This window comes from Etheostoma cragini, chromosome 8, assembly GCF_013103735.1.
Source record: "Etheostoma cragini isolate CJK2018 chromosome 8, CSU_Ecrag_1.0, whole genome shotgun sequence".
NCBI classification, from domain to species: domain Eukaryota; kingdom Metazoa; phylum Chordata; class Actinopteri; order Perciformes; family Percidae; genus Etheostoma; species Etheostoma cragini.
Window position 1 is genome coordinate 11,709,880 of NC_048414.1, and position 17,373 is coordinate 11,727,252.

General features: G+C 39.4%; 3 protein-coding genes across 4 annotated transcripts; 2 read left to right on the forward strand and 1 right to left on the reverse strand.

Annotated features, from left to right (window-relative positions):
* Positions 1-13: 13 nt before the first annotated feature.
* Positions 14-5,277, forward strand: hacd3 (3-hydroxyacyl-CoA dehydratase 3). Of its 2 annotated transcripts, XM_034878034.1 has the most exons (11): positions 15-232; positions 566-608; positions 693-766; positions 868-1,032; positions 1,204-1,249; positions 2,293-2,403; positions 2,517-2,644; positions 2,745-2,857; positions 4,171-4,277; positions 4,355-4,486; positions 4,596-4,744. In XM_034878034.1, the coding sequence occupies exons 1-11, from the start codon at positions 77-79 to the stop codon at positions 4,670-4,672; spliced, it is 1,152 nt and encodes a 383-aa protein (XP_034733925.1). In that variant the 5' UTR covers positions 15-76; the 3' UTR covers positions 4,673-4,744. The 2 variants fall into 2 exon arrangements, with proteins under 2 accessions (XP_034733924.1, XP_034733925.1); XM_034878033.1 differs by having other exon boundaries at positions 14-232; positions 4,355-5,277.
* ints14 (integrator complex subunit 14) lies at positions 4,787-10,185 on the reverse strand. The gene is made up of 12 exons (XM_034878032.1): positions 9,928-10,185; positions 9,294-9,585; positions 9,026-9,133; positions 8,739-8,894; positions 7,855-7,973; positions 7,617-7,759; positions 7,434-7,526; positions 6,917-7,061; positions 6,639-6,772; positions 6,328-6,446; positions 5,850-5,915; positions 4,787-5,763 (listed from the first exon to the last, which is right to left on the reverse strand). The coding sequence occupies exons 2-12, from the start codon at positions 9,513-9,515 to the stop codon at positions 5,530-5,532; spliced, it is 1,539 nt and encodes a 512-aa protein (XP_034733923.1). The 5' UTR covers positions 9,516-9,585; positions 9,928-10,185; the 3' UTR covers positions 4,787-5,529.
* A 299-nt stretch (positions 10,186-10,484) lies between these two features.
* slc24a1 (solute carrier family 24 member 1) lies at positions 10,485-16,911 on the forward strand. The gene is made up of 8 exons (XM_034878031.1): positions 10,485-10,723; positions 11,096-12,292; positions 13,295-13,403; positions 14,940-15,022; positions 15,215-15,478; positions 15,571-15,660; positions 15,870-16,036; positions 16,139-16,911. The coding sequence occupies exons 2-8, from the start codon at positions 11,252-11,254 to the stop codon at positions 16,386-16,388; spliced, it is 2,004 nt and encodes a 667-aa protein (XP_034733922.1). The 5' UTR covers positions 10,485-10,723; positions 11,096-11,251; the 3' UTR covers positions 16,389-16,911.
* Positions 16,912-17,373: the final 462 nt, after the last annotated feature.

Below are 17,373 nucleotides of genomic sequence, written 5' to 3' on the forward strand. Positions count from 1 at the left end.
CGTCGCTACGTAGACAATTCTACGAGCGCGCACGTACGCAGAATATTCTGGGTATTCGCTTCCCGTCACGGCTGGCATGAAGCAAGGAAGCGACATACATTGTTCGTCTAGTCTGATAATTTTGAAATCAAGCTCTACAAAAAAAAACGAAACAATGCCACTCACACCTCTTGTTTACTGGGCTCAACGCCATGAAGACATATACCTGCGAGTGGAACTGACAGACGCCCAGGTGAGCTAAGAGAGAGTAATCTATCGGACAGGGCCTGTTAACACAAACTGCCTGCACTCATTTTTTATAAGAAAATTACTCTATGGCTCGTTCACTATTACTATTATACCTCTAAGAGGTAAATATTGACTTAACTAAATGCAGAGTTCAGGTTCCTGTACATTAACTAAATGTCTGTCACATGTAACCTTAGTTTGATTATTAAAAAAATGTTTTTAAATCTGATTAAAACTTAGTTTAGCGTTATTGGGCACATGTTGTAAATAAGATATTGCTTGTATTTTTACTCTGTTGGAGGAATTATAAACTCATCATCTGCCTCTCTTTTTGCAGAGTATTGGTGTCAATGTGAACGACAACGTGCTTCAGTTTAGAGGTGACATACATTTTATTTGTCAATGAAAATGTTAATAATTAATAATAATTATTTGTGACATTTTTTGTGATATTTTGTGTGCAGCCCAGGGCCATGGTGCAAAAGGACAAAATGAATATGAGTTCAGCTTGGAGTTTCTTTTACCAGTAAAGTCAGAGGTATGCCCTAAGTCTCCATTAAATCAAACTTAGATCTACTGCCATTTCCTTACTTATGCCTTCTAGATTTGCCAAGTCAGTAAATGAGCCTGTGTGTCCAGGTGAGCCACAAGTCCACTCAGCGTCAGGTGAACATTACAGTGCGGAAAGAGCATCAAGGCTGGTGGGAAAGACTTACGTTACAGGAGCGCAAACCAGTCTTCCTGGCACCGGACTTTGACCGTTGGCTGGACGAGTCAGATGCTGAGATGGAGATCCGGGAAAAGGTGTCAAGTTTTAACATCAAATGGACATTTTCACCATGCTACCCTGTTTATTGTGCAGGTGTATTAAATAACATACTCTAAATTGCAAAATGTTCAACTGACTAAGATTGTAATATTGATATCAAAGGAAAATATTAAACACTTGTATCTTATGTATTTTATTTTAAAAAGGAGGAGAGAAGGAACATGCTGAAGGCATCAAGGCATAAAGAGGAAAGTGAGTAAAAATCTCTTGTCTGACTAACAATTTTCAAATTTTGTTCTCAGTGCTTCCATAGTTTTTTTGGGGGGCATAGTCGTTTGGCGCTATTTACTAAAGGTCCAATGTGTAGGAATTTCTCCCATCTAGAGTTGAGATCATATATCGCAATCAACCGTCTCGCACCACACAGTTCAAAGTACAGTACGTATTACAGCTACAGTAGCCTTTTGCTCTTTTTAATACCCTCTTTCTGGGCGAAGAAAAAGACTCCTGTTCCTAACATTTGGATTTTGAACACGTATGGTCCTTCATGTTAACCTTCTTTAAACTTGCCAGGGCCTGGAAGCGACCATACCCATTAGCAGAACCTGTGAGTTTATCTTGTGACAACAAAAACGCAAAAGGCGTAGCTGTAAGACCGTTATGTTCCTTACCAGATAACGTATTTCAAAATGGTGCACGATTATGGTGCATCTACCCATAGACTGTTAATTAAATGGACCAACTGATCCTGATGCTCTGGACCAAGGGGGTAAGCCCATAGACAGTTAAAGAACTGGACCAACAGATCCCGTTGTTCTGGATGGAGACCAGTGAGACCACTTTTATGGTTATGGCTAGGCGTTAATGCGCAGCCTCAACTGAGCTTGACGACGTAGATGTGAAGTTGGCTACGTGTCTGAAAGTTGTAAGTCTTCTTGGAGCTGTGCCAAGTAAAACCTTAATCACTCCCAATCAGCAGAGGCAGTCAATGGGATGCTAACGGCGGGTGATGGCTTTGTAGCATTAAAATGGAGCCATGGCAGCTACGCTTAGAGAGGATGGGCTTACCACCTTGCATCTACCCCAGTTCATGCAAATAGGAAAGGAACATTTCAAGCCAATAGGAATACTTGGAATTGATGGTGGTGGTAAATATTCATGAAAAAGGAAAAGTTTGTAAACGGGCAACACAGATTTTGATAATGAACAATTAAACACGTCACACACTGGACTTTTTAATTTAAGCAAGTTTTTGTGAGATGCCTCATTGTTTTTCTTTTCCTTAAATGTTTCAGGTTTTGTCAGCCTGAAAACAGGATTTTTGTTTGTATATAACCTGGTGCAGTTTCTTGGGTTTTCATGGATCTTTGTCAACATGACCGTGCGGCTCTTCATCTTTGGCCAAGGTGAGCAAATATAAGACTGCTGTGGCTTTACATTTTCCATTCGTTATCCCTTTTTCATCAATTTCTTATCAAAAATATGGCAAGACGTATCATTTATAACACTCTCATTTCAGATTTTCTCTACGACACATTTCACACCATATCTGATGTGATGTTCTTCTGCCAGATCCTGGCGGCAGTAGAGGTCCTCAATGCTGCTTTCGGTGTAGTCCAGACAGGTGTTATTCCAACTTTTATACAGGTATGTGATCCTCATTTGTTTGATGCGCAGGGCTTATTGTAACAGACTATTACAGTTCAAGTGTAAGTACAAATGTTTGTGGGTTTTGTTCCTTTACTAGGTGGTGGGAAGGAATTTTATCCTCTTCATAATTTTTGGTAGTTTGGAAGAAATGCATAACCAGCCAGTTGTGTTCTTCGTATTCTATCTGTGGAGCACCATTGAGATTTTTAGGTAAGCATGCATCTGCCTTACCATTGTTCGTGGCAAACAGTCATGTAATTGGGCTTAGTAAAGTCTGATGATTTTTTTCACTCAAATTCTCGGCTAAATCTTCTGTGAAAAACCAATATATTACACCTGAGGTTATCCAAATGACCATAAAAATTTACTGACATATATAAATGTAAATAATATTGTAAATACACAAAAATAAATGCCAAACATTTGATGGTTCCAGGTTTGCACATATGAGTGCTTTTCTTGGACTTAAAGCTATACTGCCAAGTGTATGTCGCCCCCATGAGGAATTCTAAGTAATGACAACCACACTGTCGGCCCAACCACACAATGCAAGCCTTTTAGCGATTGTGCGACACCCCCACTCCTCCTCCACACAGTTGGTAGTTAACCCGTCAAATCAAGGATGACACGGATGATTCAAAGATCATGGACTCTTCAGAATAAGGAATTAGGTAGTAATTTATATCGTCTTTGTCTCCAAAGTTGAATGGGGCTCTTGCCCTTACTCAGCATTAACGTCAAACGCATCACTTGAGCTGCTGTGCACGAATGTCGCTGGACTACAACATTTTGTAAATGTAGCCATACTGAGAAATACACATGTTTGTGGAGCTGATAAGCTTATTTAGATTTGTATAAACTCATTTGGCAATGGCTTCAAAGTAACGGATGTTCATAAATATAAAATAGTTGCCACTATAGCTTTAAATTATAGTAAATTACATATGTTGGGGTCTGGACTGTTGGTCAGACAAAACAAGATGTTTAATGTTGTCACCTTGTTCTCTAAGGCATTTATGGGGGGGGGGGGGGGGGGGGGGGGGGGGGGGGGGGGGGGGGGGGGGGGGGGGGGGGGGTAAATGACATGCAGTAAAAGGCCACAGGTCGGAGTAAACCTCTATAAATGTGCGCCTGCTCCAGGGCTTTTTTACAGTTTGTGGATGTTTTATGGATAAAATATATCCATTATTTCCATATTGAAAATTTGTTCGTTGCACGCCCAGATCAAATGATAAAACTGTTGCAGTAATGCTTAGTGTATGTGGCATTAACCATTGACACAAAAAGCACACTCAATAAAAGGGCACACTGAGGCAAAAACGCAACTGTACTCCGAGCAGCAGCAGCAGCAGCAGCTTCACAGACTGAACCTGACTGGCAAAGGTTTGGGGTTCCAGTCGGTTACAAGAATCAGCAGGTCATTTAGGTTACATTGTTACGAAGATGGACTGTTGTTGATTTGTCAGTTTATTAGCAACACATCTCATTTCCTCCCTAAAACTAACTTGATGCTCCAATTTCAGGTATCCATTTTACATGCTGGGCTGTTTAAATACAGAGTGGAAAACGCTCACTTGGCTGCGGTACACAATCTGGATACCACTGTATCCATTAGGTGTTATAGCTGAAGGTGAGCTTGTTTACATCTCAGAATAAAAAAATCTTCTTAACATTGAAATTCTAAAAGAATCTCCCAATCCCTTGTAGCTGTTGCTGTGATACAATCCATTCCCATCTTTGACAAGACCAAACTCTTCAGCATTCCTCTGCCAGAAGCTGTCGGTACCTCCATCAGCTTCTCATACGTCCTTCACATCTATCTTATACTCATGTTTCTGGGTAAGTCTCCAGATAAAACATTAACTACAGTATACTGTATATTTGAGCAAATATGTTCTATCATTTTTGATTCCGATCTCAATTTTTTGGTTTCCCACCGCCTCTTTAGGACTTTTTATCAACTTTCGCCATCTTTACAAGCAAAGGAAGAGGCGTTTCCGTACCAAGAAGAGGAAGGCAAATTGAGCAAAAATACTCCAGACACCTTTGCTGCCTGCTTATTTCTGGATGAAGTGTTTTAACTGATCTTGGACCATGCTCCTGTTAATTCTAGTTTTTATTAAGTTTCTTTTCCACAGCCCGTTTGCTCTCACTGAAATAATTACATCCATGGTAAAAATAGACATCCTACAGATAATGCAATATTTGATCATTACATTGATGTCTCACTTACTGGTGATTGATTTCTCTTAACATGTAAACTGAGTATTTTGTAGGGGGGAAGAGAGCTATAATAAGCCATTTAAGGTGTGGTTTCTTTTTCCTTTTAATCTTGTTTAAGATCTTATGCCACTATTGTCATTTAAGATGTGATTTTCTGTAGGAATGAAGAAAGCTATACTCAAAATAATGTATTTATGCCAGATTTCTGAACTTCCACAAACCTCAGGTAACTTACACTGGTGACTGCTAAAATATGGATGGTATTTTGTGTCATTTCCGCTCTATAATAAGCTGCTAAGAGGGTGTTTGTATTCTAAGCTAAGCTATTTCATTATGTTGATAGTCACATGAAAAGGTTTCCTGTAAATGTTTATTGGTTGGACACTGAATAAAAAATTGAATCTGCTCAATTTGCGAAAAAGTCCTACAAAGGAACATGTAAAAAAATATATAAGTACACGCTTTACAACGCTTCACCTCAATATTTACATTTTGCCATGTTCAGGCAGTGTAAAAGGAGTTAAGTTATCAATCTGACCGATTTAGGTTCTTGAAGCCAACCCCTTTTTTCTGTCAACATTAAGCACACAGGTGCTGCGTCAATGTTGGTCCGCACAGGCTGCTACATTTTAGTCCAGTTTTACTAATTCAGACGTGGCTCAGCTGGAGAAGTCAGTGTGCATGGGAGCAATGTTGTGATCAAAAGCAGCATACTGGGAGTCACCAGTGCTGGCCAGTTTGAGTTGCTGTGCAGCATGCGAGAGCTGGAAAGCAGCATCCGGATGGGCCGAGTCTGGCAGCAGGGTGCACTCTCTCTCCAGCAGATCGGCCATTCCCTTCAGGAGCTCCCAGAAACCGAAAGCCAACGCAGCCTTCCGAAGACGGTTCAGCTCCTGACGTTCAAATACAAAACAGCAATTCAACTTATGAAAAATATAATCCAAGGTCACAGTTCAAAGCAACTTTCAGCGAGATTTACCTTGTAGAAGGTTTGAGTTTTATCAGGCAATTTCCTTGCATTCCTCAGGATCTTCTGCACATCAGTCTGTAGAATGACAGCATTAAAACCTTAGAGTAAATGATCAGAAATTACCCTAAAAAATACCCATTCAAGAACTTATCTAAACTAAACATATGGATAAGGCTCTAGTTTTACATCAAGTTTCATGCTGTGTTCACGTCATATGGGATGAATGGTAGAGACGTAAAAGATTCCCATGGTGAGAACTTTAAAGCGTTCAGATCATCAGAATGGTTGTAGAGCTGGTAGGGTCAAAATACTGTGCATCTACAATACATCACATCTATTAAATTTAGGTTTAATTATACACTGAACAACAGACTTTGGATGATCTGAGACGTCCATATTCGTTTGGTTTTTCCAAGTTGGATGGTGACGTGAACAAAACTCATCCAACTGAAACCGACAGTGCTCTTACAAAGTGATTTTACTGTACCTGCAGTCCACTGGCCTTAATCCACACAGTGACATTCTGGGCATAGCTTCGTTTGACTGGGGGCTGCAGAGGGAAAGGACTTTTACTATCATCCTCTCCATAAGGATTATCAGCAGCCTCTGAAATACCAGGAAAGGCATGAAACAGAGTGAGATCAGTATCGCGATCAAAGCCTGCCAAAGAAAACTGTGTAAATAATTAACTGCTTGATTATGAACACATAGTGGGAGGCCTTTGGTCTTGAGGGAAAACCAGTGCAAGGGTTTCCTGCTCTTTGCTTCTTTAATGTGTCTGCAAACCAGAAGGTTTACCTGAAATCGGTCCCAAATGTGTGATCTTGCCCAGCCAAGGCAGAGGGTCTGGACCAGGCTCAAACAGAGACATCATAAGGTTTGACTTCTTCTTGCTGTCTGCTTGGGAATACAGCATGCCGTACCACTCTGGCCTGTAAAAAGCAAAGTAGGTTTAGGCAATTTCTTCATAAAATGTATTAACTTGTTTTTGCAAGTGTCGTAATATTTAAATTGCTAAATTCGGAACACAAGATAATTCAAGTTAATTAAATATAAATAGCTCCCTGACATCTCACCCCAGCTGGACCAGTGCCACCATGCCTTCCACTTTAAGGCTGCCATGTAACAGTACACAGAAATTTGGACTTTTGCCTGCCATTTGACTGGCAGAAGGTTCCTCCTCAAGCTCATCGTTCGCTCCTGTGCCAACTTCATCCACCTCTGAAATCAAATATAAACACATAAAAATACGTTGAAAATAACATAATCTGACAGGTGTCAGACAGACAGCACATTGATTTCAGTTTTAAAGTAAAAAAAATAAAGTATTCCCCTTAAAAGGTGACAATTATCTGGTGCATTGTCAGCAGTTTGATTCTGTTTAATCTACTGTATATCACTGAAGGCACAATCTGAGCTGTCTTTGTTGTAAGGACGGGGATGACTGTAAAGCATAGTGAACAATGTTTTCTTGAAACAGGGAACAACTTTTAAGTGTGGGGACATGCTGTACAGGGGAAGTTTCAAACAATCTGCTAAACAGCAGATTTTTTTTTCAAGTTTAAAACAACAACAGAAACATTTAGCACTAACCTTTGTTTACATTAATAGGCAGTACCAAGTGTCTGGAAATAACAGGAGGACTGGAAATGTCAGCAATTTCAATGAAACCCACAATTTCCAAATCTGAAACAAAAATTACATAGTGAAGATGGGTTGAAGAATAAAATGTTTAACTATAACGCTAAATCCGGAAATCTGAAGCCAGCTGGGTACCTGTATTGACTGATCGGGGCATGGGCTCCACCTCTTCATCCATCACAATAGGCTCAGGCCGAGGAAACACCTGAACGTCTGAGGATAAGTTCCCACAGTGCAGGACAGCATGGAAGGGAGAGTATGCGTAATCAATCAGCCTCCTAAAGACATACAATGGCAAAAGACTTCTCAGTTAACATATAAAACATGAGAAAGTACATTTTTTTCTGGATTATGTCTTCAGTAAGAATCCTACCCAAACATGGCTTGCACATTCTTCATGCAAAGTGGACCCTCCGTAGTGAAGATCTGTCCATCCCCTCCACTGAGACGAAGTAGTTCCTCCAAGTTGTCCATGGCATCAGTCATCTGTAACTGCAATTACACAAGACAGGGGATTGCACAGGTAGCATCTAGCAACACAAATTGCAAGTTCTAACTGAAAAATGAAATTTAACATGGATGTTGTTATGCGACAAAAATTACACAAAACATAATGTGTTCACGGCTCCTTTGAGGTTGCACTCATATTTCTTTGTTACAGTTTAAAAAAAAAAACATCTCCACGTGGTGGTGAAATAAAAAACAAAAACAAAGATTTTCTGCAAAAGTTAAATATTGGCTTGGTCTTTAAATCACTTCTTTTAATAAATGAACATGCAAAACCTATGTTGACACATATTCTTACTTACAAATAACATAGTAACTCTCTGAAATTACTATACGGATGTGCAGGCATACCTGTCCTCTGAAGATAACTAACATACTAATTTAAGGAATGATACATGCACAACTCATTAAAACAGTAAAGTAACAGTAAAACAGATGGCCTACAACCACTAAAGTCTCTAGGAGTCACTGTAATATCACAGTCAATGTCATGACTACCCATCACTATGAATCACTACATACTGAGTCTCTTGGCTCAAAACTTAAGGTAGTAACAACTGTCAAACTGTAATTCTCTCATCCTCAGATTTTTCCAGCAACATTTTAGATAATAGGACCCAGGATAATTGGATCTTGTTTATGACCAGCTGCTTGCATGTTATCTGATCAAATGCCCTCCACAGTTTTACACTGGCTGTGGTCAGATCAAGATGCAGATAACTAGCAATGAGTTGTTGACTCAGTCAGTACCTCCTCTGCATTGGCTACAGACATGATGAACAGTTTGGTAGGGAAAGGGAAAGGGAGTGGGAACTTCTTGTCATCCCCACGATGCTTCAGTGTGTGTAAGGAGTGACGTAGCGAACCCTTTCCAATCCCAAGAGATCCATCAGTAACAAGCACCACCTACAGGATAAAGGAAGGCGGTACATAAACATAACCCTATGTAACAATAAATGGGTACAGATGGCCAATATCATTATAGGGAAATTATTTAACTGGTGTGACGATATTGTATAAAGAACCTGCCAAATTACCTGACAGGGACAGGCACTGCCCCACTCCTGCTGTACCACGTTATTAACTCCATTAAGAGCAGATTCAACACAGGTCTTGTCATAGTCTTCCAGGTTGCTGAGAGCCTCCTGCACATACACATACATTATTAGATCATCCTAAACTCCACTCTAAAGTCAGACTCTTTTTTTTTTTTTTAAGTCAAGCTCAGGTAGTGATTTAGGAGAGGAAAGCGTACAAGGATTTTTTCTGAGTGACTTCTCATATGAGGCACTTTTTTTTTTTTACCTGTAATGCATTGTAATCTCTGGTGAAAGGCACCAAGAGCTCCCAAAGGGATGAAAAGGCCATCAGTGCTGTGAACTCCATGCGGTAGTTTGAGGCCATGTGTTCAAACAACATATTTAGTCCGTGGACAGCCAGGTTCTTCCTCTGAAACTCCTCGCTGCCATCCGTCGACACTGGCCGTGTCATGGACAGAGACACGTCCATTAAGACCACGGTAGGCATGGCTTGCTGCTTATCTAGCTAAATTCCCAATTCTACAATTAACTGAAAAGTATAATCCAAAGTGCTCCCACTGAAGGAAAAGAAAGAATAAAAGATTAAGAAGTTTGCTAACTTAGCGTTCCATGGATTTTCTTCCTGCCCCTACACGGCATGGAAACAAACAGCGAGCATTAAAGACGTTAAAAGCTAAATAAAAACCAAAAATAATGTCACAGCAGAGGACTGCTAACGTTAGCTAATGTCGGCTAACGTTAGTTCTTCAGCTATAGGCTACTACGCTATACGTCTGTAACTTAACGCCACAATAAACGTTCTGGTTACTATTTAATACAGGTGAGAAGACAACTAAACTACACATACGTTAAACTATAAATTAAATATATAATGTGACAAAAACTAAATATATACGTGCCATTCAACGTTTCGCTCGTCGCCATCCGTGTTTGTGTTGTAATGTTCATCACTACTTCCGTCCGGGTTGCAGCAGAGTACTTCAGAATAAATAGTTCCTATGTGAAACGTCCGTTTTGTTGTGCTAAAATGCTAAAACATGTACACATGAACCAAAAGCGACATTTCATAATTTCAACATAAATTGGAATGGCTTACGCACTTTGTAAATTTAAAGTTAGAGTTTTGGTTTGGATCTAGGAATTGTCAATCCGCGCTCCATACTCTAGTCTAATCCATGCTCGATATCCAAAAATAGGAATATCAGCCAACAGATTTTAGGAGATGGTGTTAGGTTTTGCATAAAAAAACAGAGGAGAACGGACATAATTGTGTTGTACACATAGACATATACAGTCTATGGTTCTACATCACTACATCCATCCGTATGAAAGCAGATATATGTGATACACATTTTAAAATGAGGAATTTCATGTTCCTGTGCTGAAAAGGTCGACAAAAAAACGTTCCACTTCAAATTGTTATGTTTCGTTGTATGATCAGTTATTTCACATACATTTTTTATTAAATTCAATATTATTAGGGTAGGGTAGGCTCATAATAAAGTGAGAGTGAGACAATGCACATAATCCTCTTAGAAGACTTCAGGTATTATGCTGATCCATTGTGAACACTTGTCCTACATATTAACCCCGTGGCCATCATTGGCAACCATTTGTTCGTGCCACAATAACCAGCTGTGGAAATCTGCATTTGGAGATTTTTGCACCCCTGACTTTGCAGACATTGGTTTTGTGGTAAGTCTGCACTTGTCTTTTAAATGCATTGTGTTCTTCATTCTCTTTGTGATTTATGTGGAAATTTGCCTAACCCTTTACCGCATGACATTTATTTTTTAGTTTTTATCTCTATGTGCATTTATTTATTTGTCTTTTGTTTTTTTTGTCTGTCACTTATTTTATTCATTCTGTTTTGGAGAAACAACCAACTTTAAAGAAATTAGTCATAACAACTTCTAAATGAGCTTATCACTAATGCTTTGACAGACAGTTATTAAATGATCAGGTGTATTGTCTGAATAGATCTCATGCTTTCAAATGTACACTACTGTTGTGCCACCTGCTGTCTAACTGTTCTTTTGCACCTGATGCTTTTTTCATTAACAGTAGGGAAAAAGAGTTGAGGATGACATGAATAACGCAGCTGAAGTTTTAGATCCTGTCACACCATGGTCTGCTGGGGAGAGAGCTGGACTTGTCCTCTGCTAAAGTCCATTTATGAAGCTTAATTCTCCATAGTCAGCAGCATCACTGCTTTAGAGGGAAATGTATTGTACAAGAAGGAAGCGACTGCAACTGAGCCGGGTCCTATTTCTCCTCTCTGGGGTTTTTCTCTGTACCCTTTATCAGCTGACCATCAGTGCCAGACTTTACGAGCCTTTGCCAATGTCTCAGATTGCCGAGGACTTTGGAGAAGGTTCAACAGAGGGTGTTGAGGAGGCTACAGTAGAGACTCAGTGGCTGGAGGAACCTCTCACTGCAACACATGAATTAGAGCCCACAGATCAAACAACACCAGGGATGCATGGTGTACAGTATTCGGATACAACTTCAGATTTAAAAGCATCCACCCCCACTGAATCTCCACCATCACCAACTTCAAAGCGGACTATTGTGCGTTGCATCTACGTGGCCCCTGAGCCTCCACTGGAGACACCTACGCCCACACCAGCACCTTCTGTGACAATTCATCCAGCGTCTCCTGGTGAAGCTCCACATATAAAGGGTGAATACCCTGAAGATCTTTTTTCTATTGAAGACCGTAGACAAGGCTGGGTGATCCTCCACGTGTTTGGGATGATGTACATGTTCATTTCACTTGCCATTGTGTGTGATGAGTTCTTTGTTCCTGCACTGGGGGTAATAACAGACAAGTTAGCCATCTCTGAAGATGTAGCAGGAGCCACATTTATGGCTGCCGGAGGTTCTGCTCCTGAGCTTTTCACCTCCTTGATAGGAGTCTTCATCTCCCACAGCAATGTGGGTATTGGCACTATTGTTGGTTCAGCAGTTTTCAACATTTTGTTTGTGATTGGAATGTGTGCTTTGTTTTCACGGGAGGTACTACATCTAACCTGGTGGCCACTTTTCAGAGATGTATCATTCTACATACTTGGCCTAATCTTACTCATCATCTTCTTCTTGGATAATGTCATATTGTGGTGGGAAAGCATGATGCTGGTGGCCTGTTACACTCTCTATGTAATTTTCATGAAGTTCAACATGCAAATAGAGCGGACCTTCAAGACTCTACTGCTCAAAGACAAGAACATTGTCAGAATTATAGCTGTGGAAAACACTGAAAAGGTAAGCACTTCTATGACAGAACATGACTGGTCTAAAATCAGATTTTTTTATATCCTCAATTTACAAAATAATGAGTCTGTCATTAGGAATTTAAATCACAGTTTTTTTTTTCTCAAATGTGGAAGAAACTCTAAAGAGTTACATACAATTTGCAGACATTGGCCTAAAGTTGTCTTTGCTACCATATTAGCATACTTTTTTGTGGCAATTTTATCTAATTGAGAACAAAGCTAGGGAGCTTTAAAGAACAATACAGTTACTGAAGATAAATGCTACAGCTCTGGAAAAACTGTAACATCAAAATACACTATGGTTAACCCTGGTAAGTTTGATTAGGCTGTGTTCATAAGAAACACTTTTTTATTATTTAATTGGTTAAAATGCTGTATCACATTATACATATTAAAACCAAGTGTTTGTTTTAACAGGGTGAGCGATATTTTCACAAAATTATAATCCTGTAGACAACACACAGCTCCATCTCTTACAGACATGTTACCCTAACAAGACCAGTAGAGTGTGCAATTGTGAAAAAGCAATGTCAAATATTATAGTGTACAGTATATACTGACATTTAAGCTCTACCAAAATTAAATTCATTTTTTCCTATCTCTACCAATGAACAATTTCCAGTAATGAAAACCATTGTTGCATGCAGGCAAATGGGGACGCTGAATATAATGACCATCAAGCTCCAGTTGGTTAAAAGTAAAAAATAAAAAATAAATAACCAACCAATTTACTGCAAAAAGAAAGACATAGAATGCAACATCCTCTTAGATACTTACATTGTTCATCTACATGTTATTCTACATCTTATTAACCTTTCTACGGTCCCGTTCATCATAACATTACATAAACAAGACTCCCTTTATGCGCTGGCACATGGCAACACACTTCTCAAGAAAAAATACTGACCTCCACCAGTGTATGATTGTTTAACATTGATGTGTCACCGCTGTTATTGTGAGTAGCTATTTTGACCATAGCCATTTTTCCCAGTTGAAGCCATCCCTTCAGCGAGGGGGAAGCTCAGCTTCTTTGCACAACAGCACCCTGAGAAACACCATCTTCCAACTTATGATCCACACATTAGATCCTCTAAGAGAGGGTGAGTACCGTATTAGTACACAGATTGCACTAATGATTGATCATTGTCTGCCTCTTAAAGTGCTTTTGTAATGATTGTCTAGGAACTACATCCTTCTCATAGTAAAATGGATTAGCAAAGTGTCTCAAATAACGACAGCTCTGAGGCCAGATTGATACTAAGCAGATAAATACTTACGTCAGTCTATGGAGGGATGCATTGTAGGCTAACATTGAAATATAAACACGATTTTTAAGACACACATCGCTGTGGTCTAACTATTTTGTTTTATTGGATGGGTAAACAGTGTGGAAACAGACTGGTCCTGCAAGGTTTTGTTTTCCCGAATAGGTTTTTGATATCTGATATGTTGGTAAGGTTACTGTCGCATTAAAATGCATCGTGCTATAGTTTTTACTGTTCACCCTAGCATGATCTCACAGAAATGTTCGTATTTGCCTGTTTTCCCGAGGCAAGACCACGGTTTGTATGTCCCAGTTTGTGTATCTGTGGCCCTGGCTCCTGGTTTGCCCTTCTAAAAAGGCTTCCAGGCAGCAAACAGTCCACTACTCCACAAACAAATAATCAGCTTTTAAATGATCCTATACAATCTGGATCACAGCTATCGGCCTGTATCAACCCACTTCAAAGCAGCATTACAAATATCTTACCTAACTTACCTAGATAACGATGTGCTTACGAATTAAAACACTCAAAGATGATTTTGGTATTCAAATATGTGTATGCAATGATGAGCCCAGTTAAAATGGAAAACATATGAAAGTTAGAAACGCTTTCAAGGTGACGGTTTGACAGTTTGATACTGTGTGCATGGTTATTTATATCAACCTCTGCTATAAATTATGCTTGCTTGAGGTGAGTGTATAAAATCTAAGACATCTGGTCAAAAGGAACAGCAAAAAATATATTTATATATATATTTTTATACTGCCAGTATTTTGCTCTTTGCCTCACTTGTGTAAGGCACAGGGATTATCTCCATCCTTCCATTCTCCTCTATATAACCTTGAAACTGAGATTATTGTAATTATGATCACATAAGTTAGTAATTTATTACAGAATTCCTGCGGTTGTTTGATGTTCTCAGAGAAATTTAAGGATAAGGCAGAGACACTGAATAATGTGACTAGACGGATGGCAGAGAGCAAAACTCAAGACAAAATTGAAGGTAATATGGAAGGAAGTATCAGCTGCTGATCAGCTGCCTTTCAGTCAGTTTTTTAGATTCTGCTCATGAACAGTCTAAAATCTGCTTAACACCTGGACCGCAAAAAAGCATACTGCCAAATGCTTTAGCATGTGAACTGAGTGAGTCACACAGGTTCTCTGACAACAATAAGATTATATGTTTGTGGTGCATGTCTGCCAGTATAATAATATATGATAATTTTATCCCTACCACAAAATTTGTCATTAGCATTATCTCATGCAGTTTTGCTAACTAATGGAGGTGAGTGACCAGTAAAATATTTTTTGCTTAACAAACAAAAGGCATCAGGGAAATGCAGGACAAGATTTTTGGAATTCCTTTCGCAGATGGTGGAGGAAAAACTGAACCGACCAAAGAGCCAGAGGCTGCACCAGCAACAGAGAAGAAGGACCAATCAGAAGACAAGAAGGTACTCGCCGACCATGTCCTGGTATTTATTATAAAGCTCAGAAGTCAGTCTATGTAAGAGTCAATGTACGGAGCTACAACTTCAGGCAAAAGGCCTCTTAATGCTTTTTGCTCCTTCTTTTGTCTTTTATTGGTTTTATTTCTTCTCTGCTTCTACTGTTGCCCATAATGATTTTTTTGCCCAACACTTCAGGAGGATTTGCCAGCAGGAGACAATGGGTCAGGAGGCTCTGACAGTGATGAAGATGACAGCAATGAAGACAGCGATGAGTCCAGTGAAGAAGAAAATGATGAGGAGGAGGAAGATGAAGATGAGGGAAAGAAAAATGAAGAGGAGACAGAAGATGAACCTCTGTCTTTAGACTGGCCTGACACACCACATAAACAAGCAACCTACCTCTTCCTGCTACCCATAATCTTCCCTTTGTGGCTCACAGTTCCAGATGTACGCAACATGGTAAGAACCAGATGCATCTTTGAGGTCAGCTGTGGTGTCTTAAATGCCTAAAGACTGTGTTTTGCGATTACATCACTTATTTTGTATAACAGAAATCCAGAAAATTCTTTGCGGTCACCTTCCTGGGCTCTATTCTGTGGATTGCTATCTTCTCCTACCTCATGGTGTGGTGGGCCCATCAGGTCAGTTACTGTAGTAAGATTTAAACATGGAATTAGACATGTGTTGCCTTGTTTTCAGATTGTGTATACAAGGAAAAAGCATTGCGATTGTTTTTTAAATTCAAATTTGAATAATTTTATCAAAGATTTTGTCCTGAATCAGTCATGTTGACAAAAACATAGAAGTAATTTTCCATAGCTTTTATTCACTTAAGAACTTGCCATTGTAGGTGGGTGAGACCATTGGCATCTCAGAGGAGATTATGGGCCTGACTATCCTGGCTGCAGGGACGTCCATCCCTGACCTTATTACTAGTGTGATAGTGGCACGTAAAGGCCTGGGGGACATGGCTGTGTCCAGCTCAGTGGGCAGTAACATCTTTGACATCACAGTGGGGTGAGTTCCAATAGTCTGATGTGTTACAATTGAAAAATAATTGCTGATGAACACTCAGTTGATACATTTCTTTGTTTCTCACTCTGTCACTTTATTTCTAAGTCTTCCGGTGCCATGGCTCCTGTACTCATCCTTCCATGGTTTTGCTCCAGTTGCCGTTAGCAGCAACGGGCTCTTCTGTGCCATCGTGCTGCTCTTTATCATGCTCCTCTTTGTCATCATCTCCATTGCCTCCTGTAAGTGGAAGATGAATAAGCTGCTGGGTTTCACAATGTTCCTGCTCTACTTTGTCTTCCTGGTGCTTAGCGTGATGCTGGAGGATCGCATCATTATCTGCCCAGTTTCTATCTGAATGTGTGAGCAGAAGCTAGAAGCGGGCATTCTCTTCACAGAAGCCCAACTGTTTTATCCATACATGTACATATATCATGTGTATGGGTCTGGATATCTGTAGAAACTGTGCAGACGGCTAGCTGCTCTGCACTGCTGCCAGTGACAAGTGTCCGGTGTGTCAGCAACGATGCACATACATTTTCTAGAACTTGTTACATACTCACTTTAAGTAACAATGGCAGCTTTTACATACATTTTTATTACAAAACCACACAAAACTGTTGACTAATATAGTGTAGCTAACTCTGTAAGCATGAGCACTAATAGAGTGTTAAATTTGTTCACTGTTGACAATACAGCATCTACAGAATGAAACTAGAAATCTAGAACGTGTACACATTTTGGAAAATGTTTGTGGTTTCTAAATGAGGAATTTGTGTTATATGTACAGTAAGTACACACAAAAACTGTTTTTATATCATTCATTAAAGAGAACCTGAGCATTCTTGAACTCACTGTTCTTTCACGCATATCGGTTTTTAGAAAAGGTCAGGCATAGCAATACCACTTTGGAAATAATCAAACTTCACTTCCTTAGAATAAATGTGTTTATTCATAAATGAAAGGAAACTATAGATCCAGCCAAAGAAGAAATTAGATTTTTTTTTTTTATATAAAAATCATACAAATTAGTAACTGTGTTACAAATGAAAAATAATACTTCATAAGTTTAAATTGACAAATTGTGTAAACAACATGTACACATGAAATGTTTTGGTTTTCAGTGTTTGTTTTTGTCCCAACTTACAAGGTGATTAAAATTCAAATTTACATACTGTGATAATGGTGTTTATTCCAAGCACACAGCCTTGTCTTTTCCAGTTATTTATAAGTTATTGTGGTGAAGTCCAGTAATAAGCTTTAGAGCGGCATCACATTATCATGATTCCAGGCAGGCTTTTGTCAGTTAAAACTGAAAGACAACATTAACAAAGTGTACCATA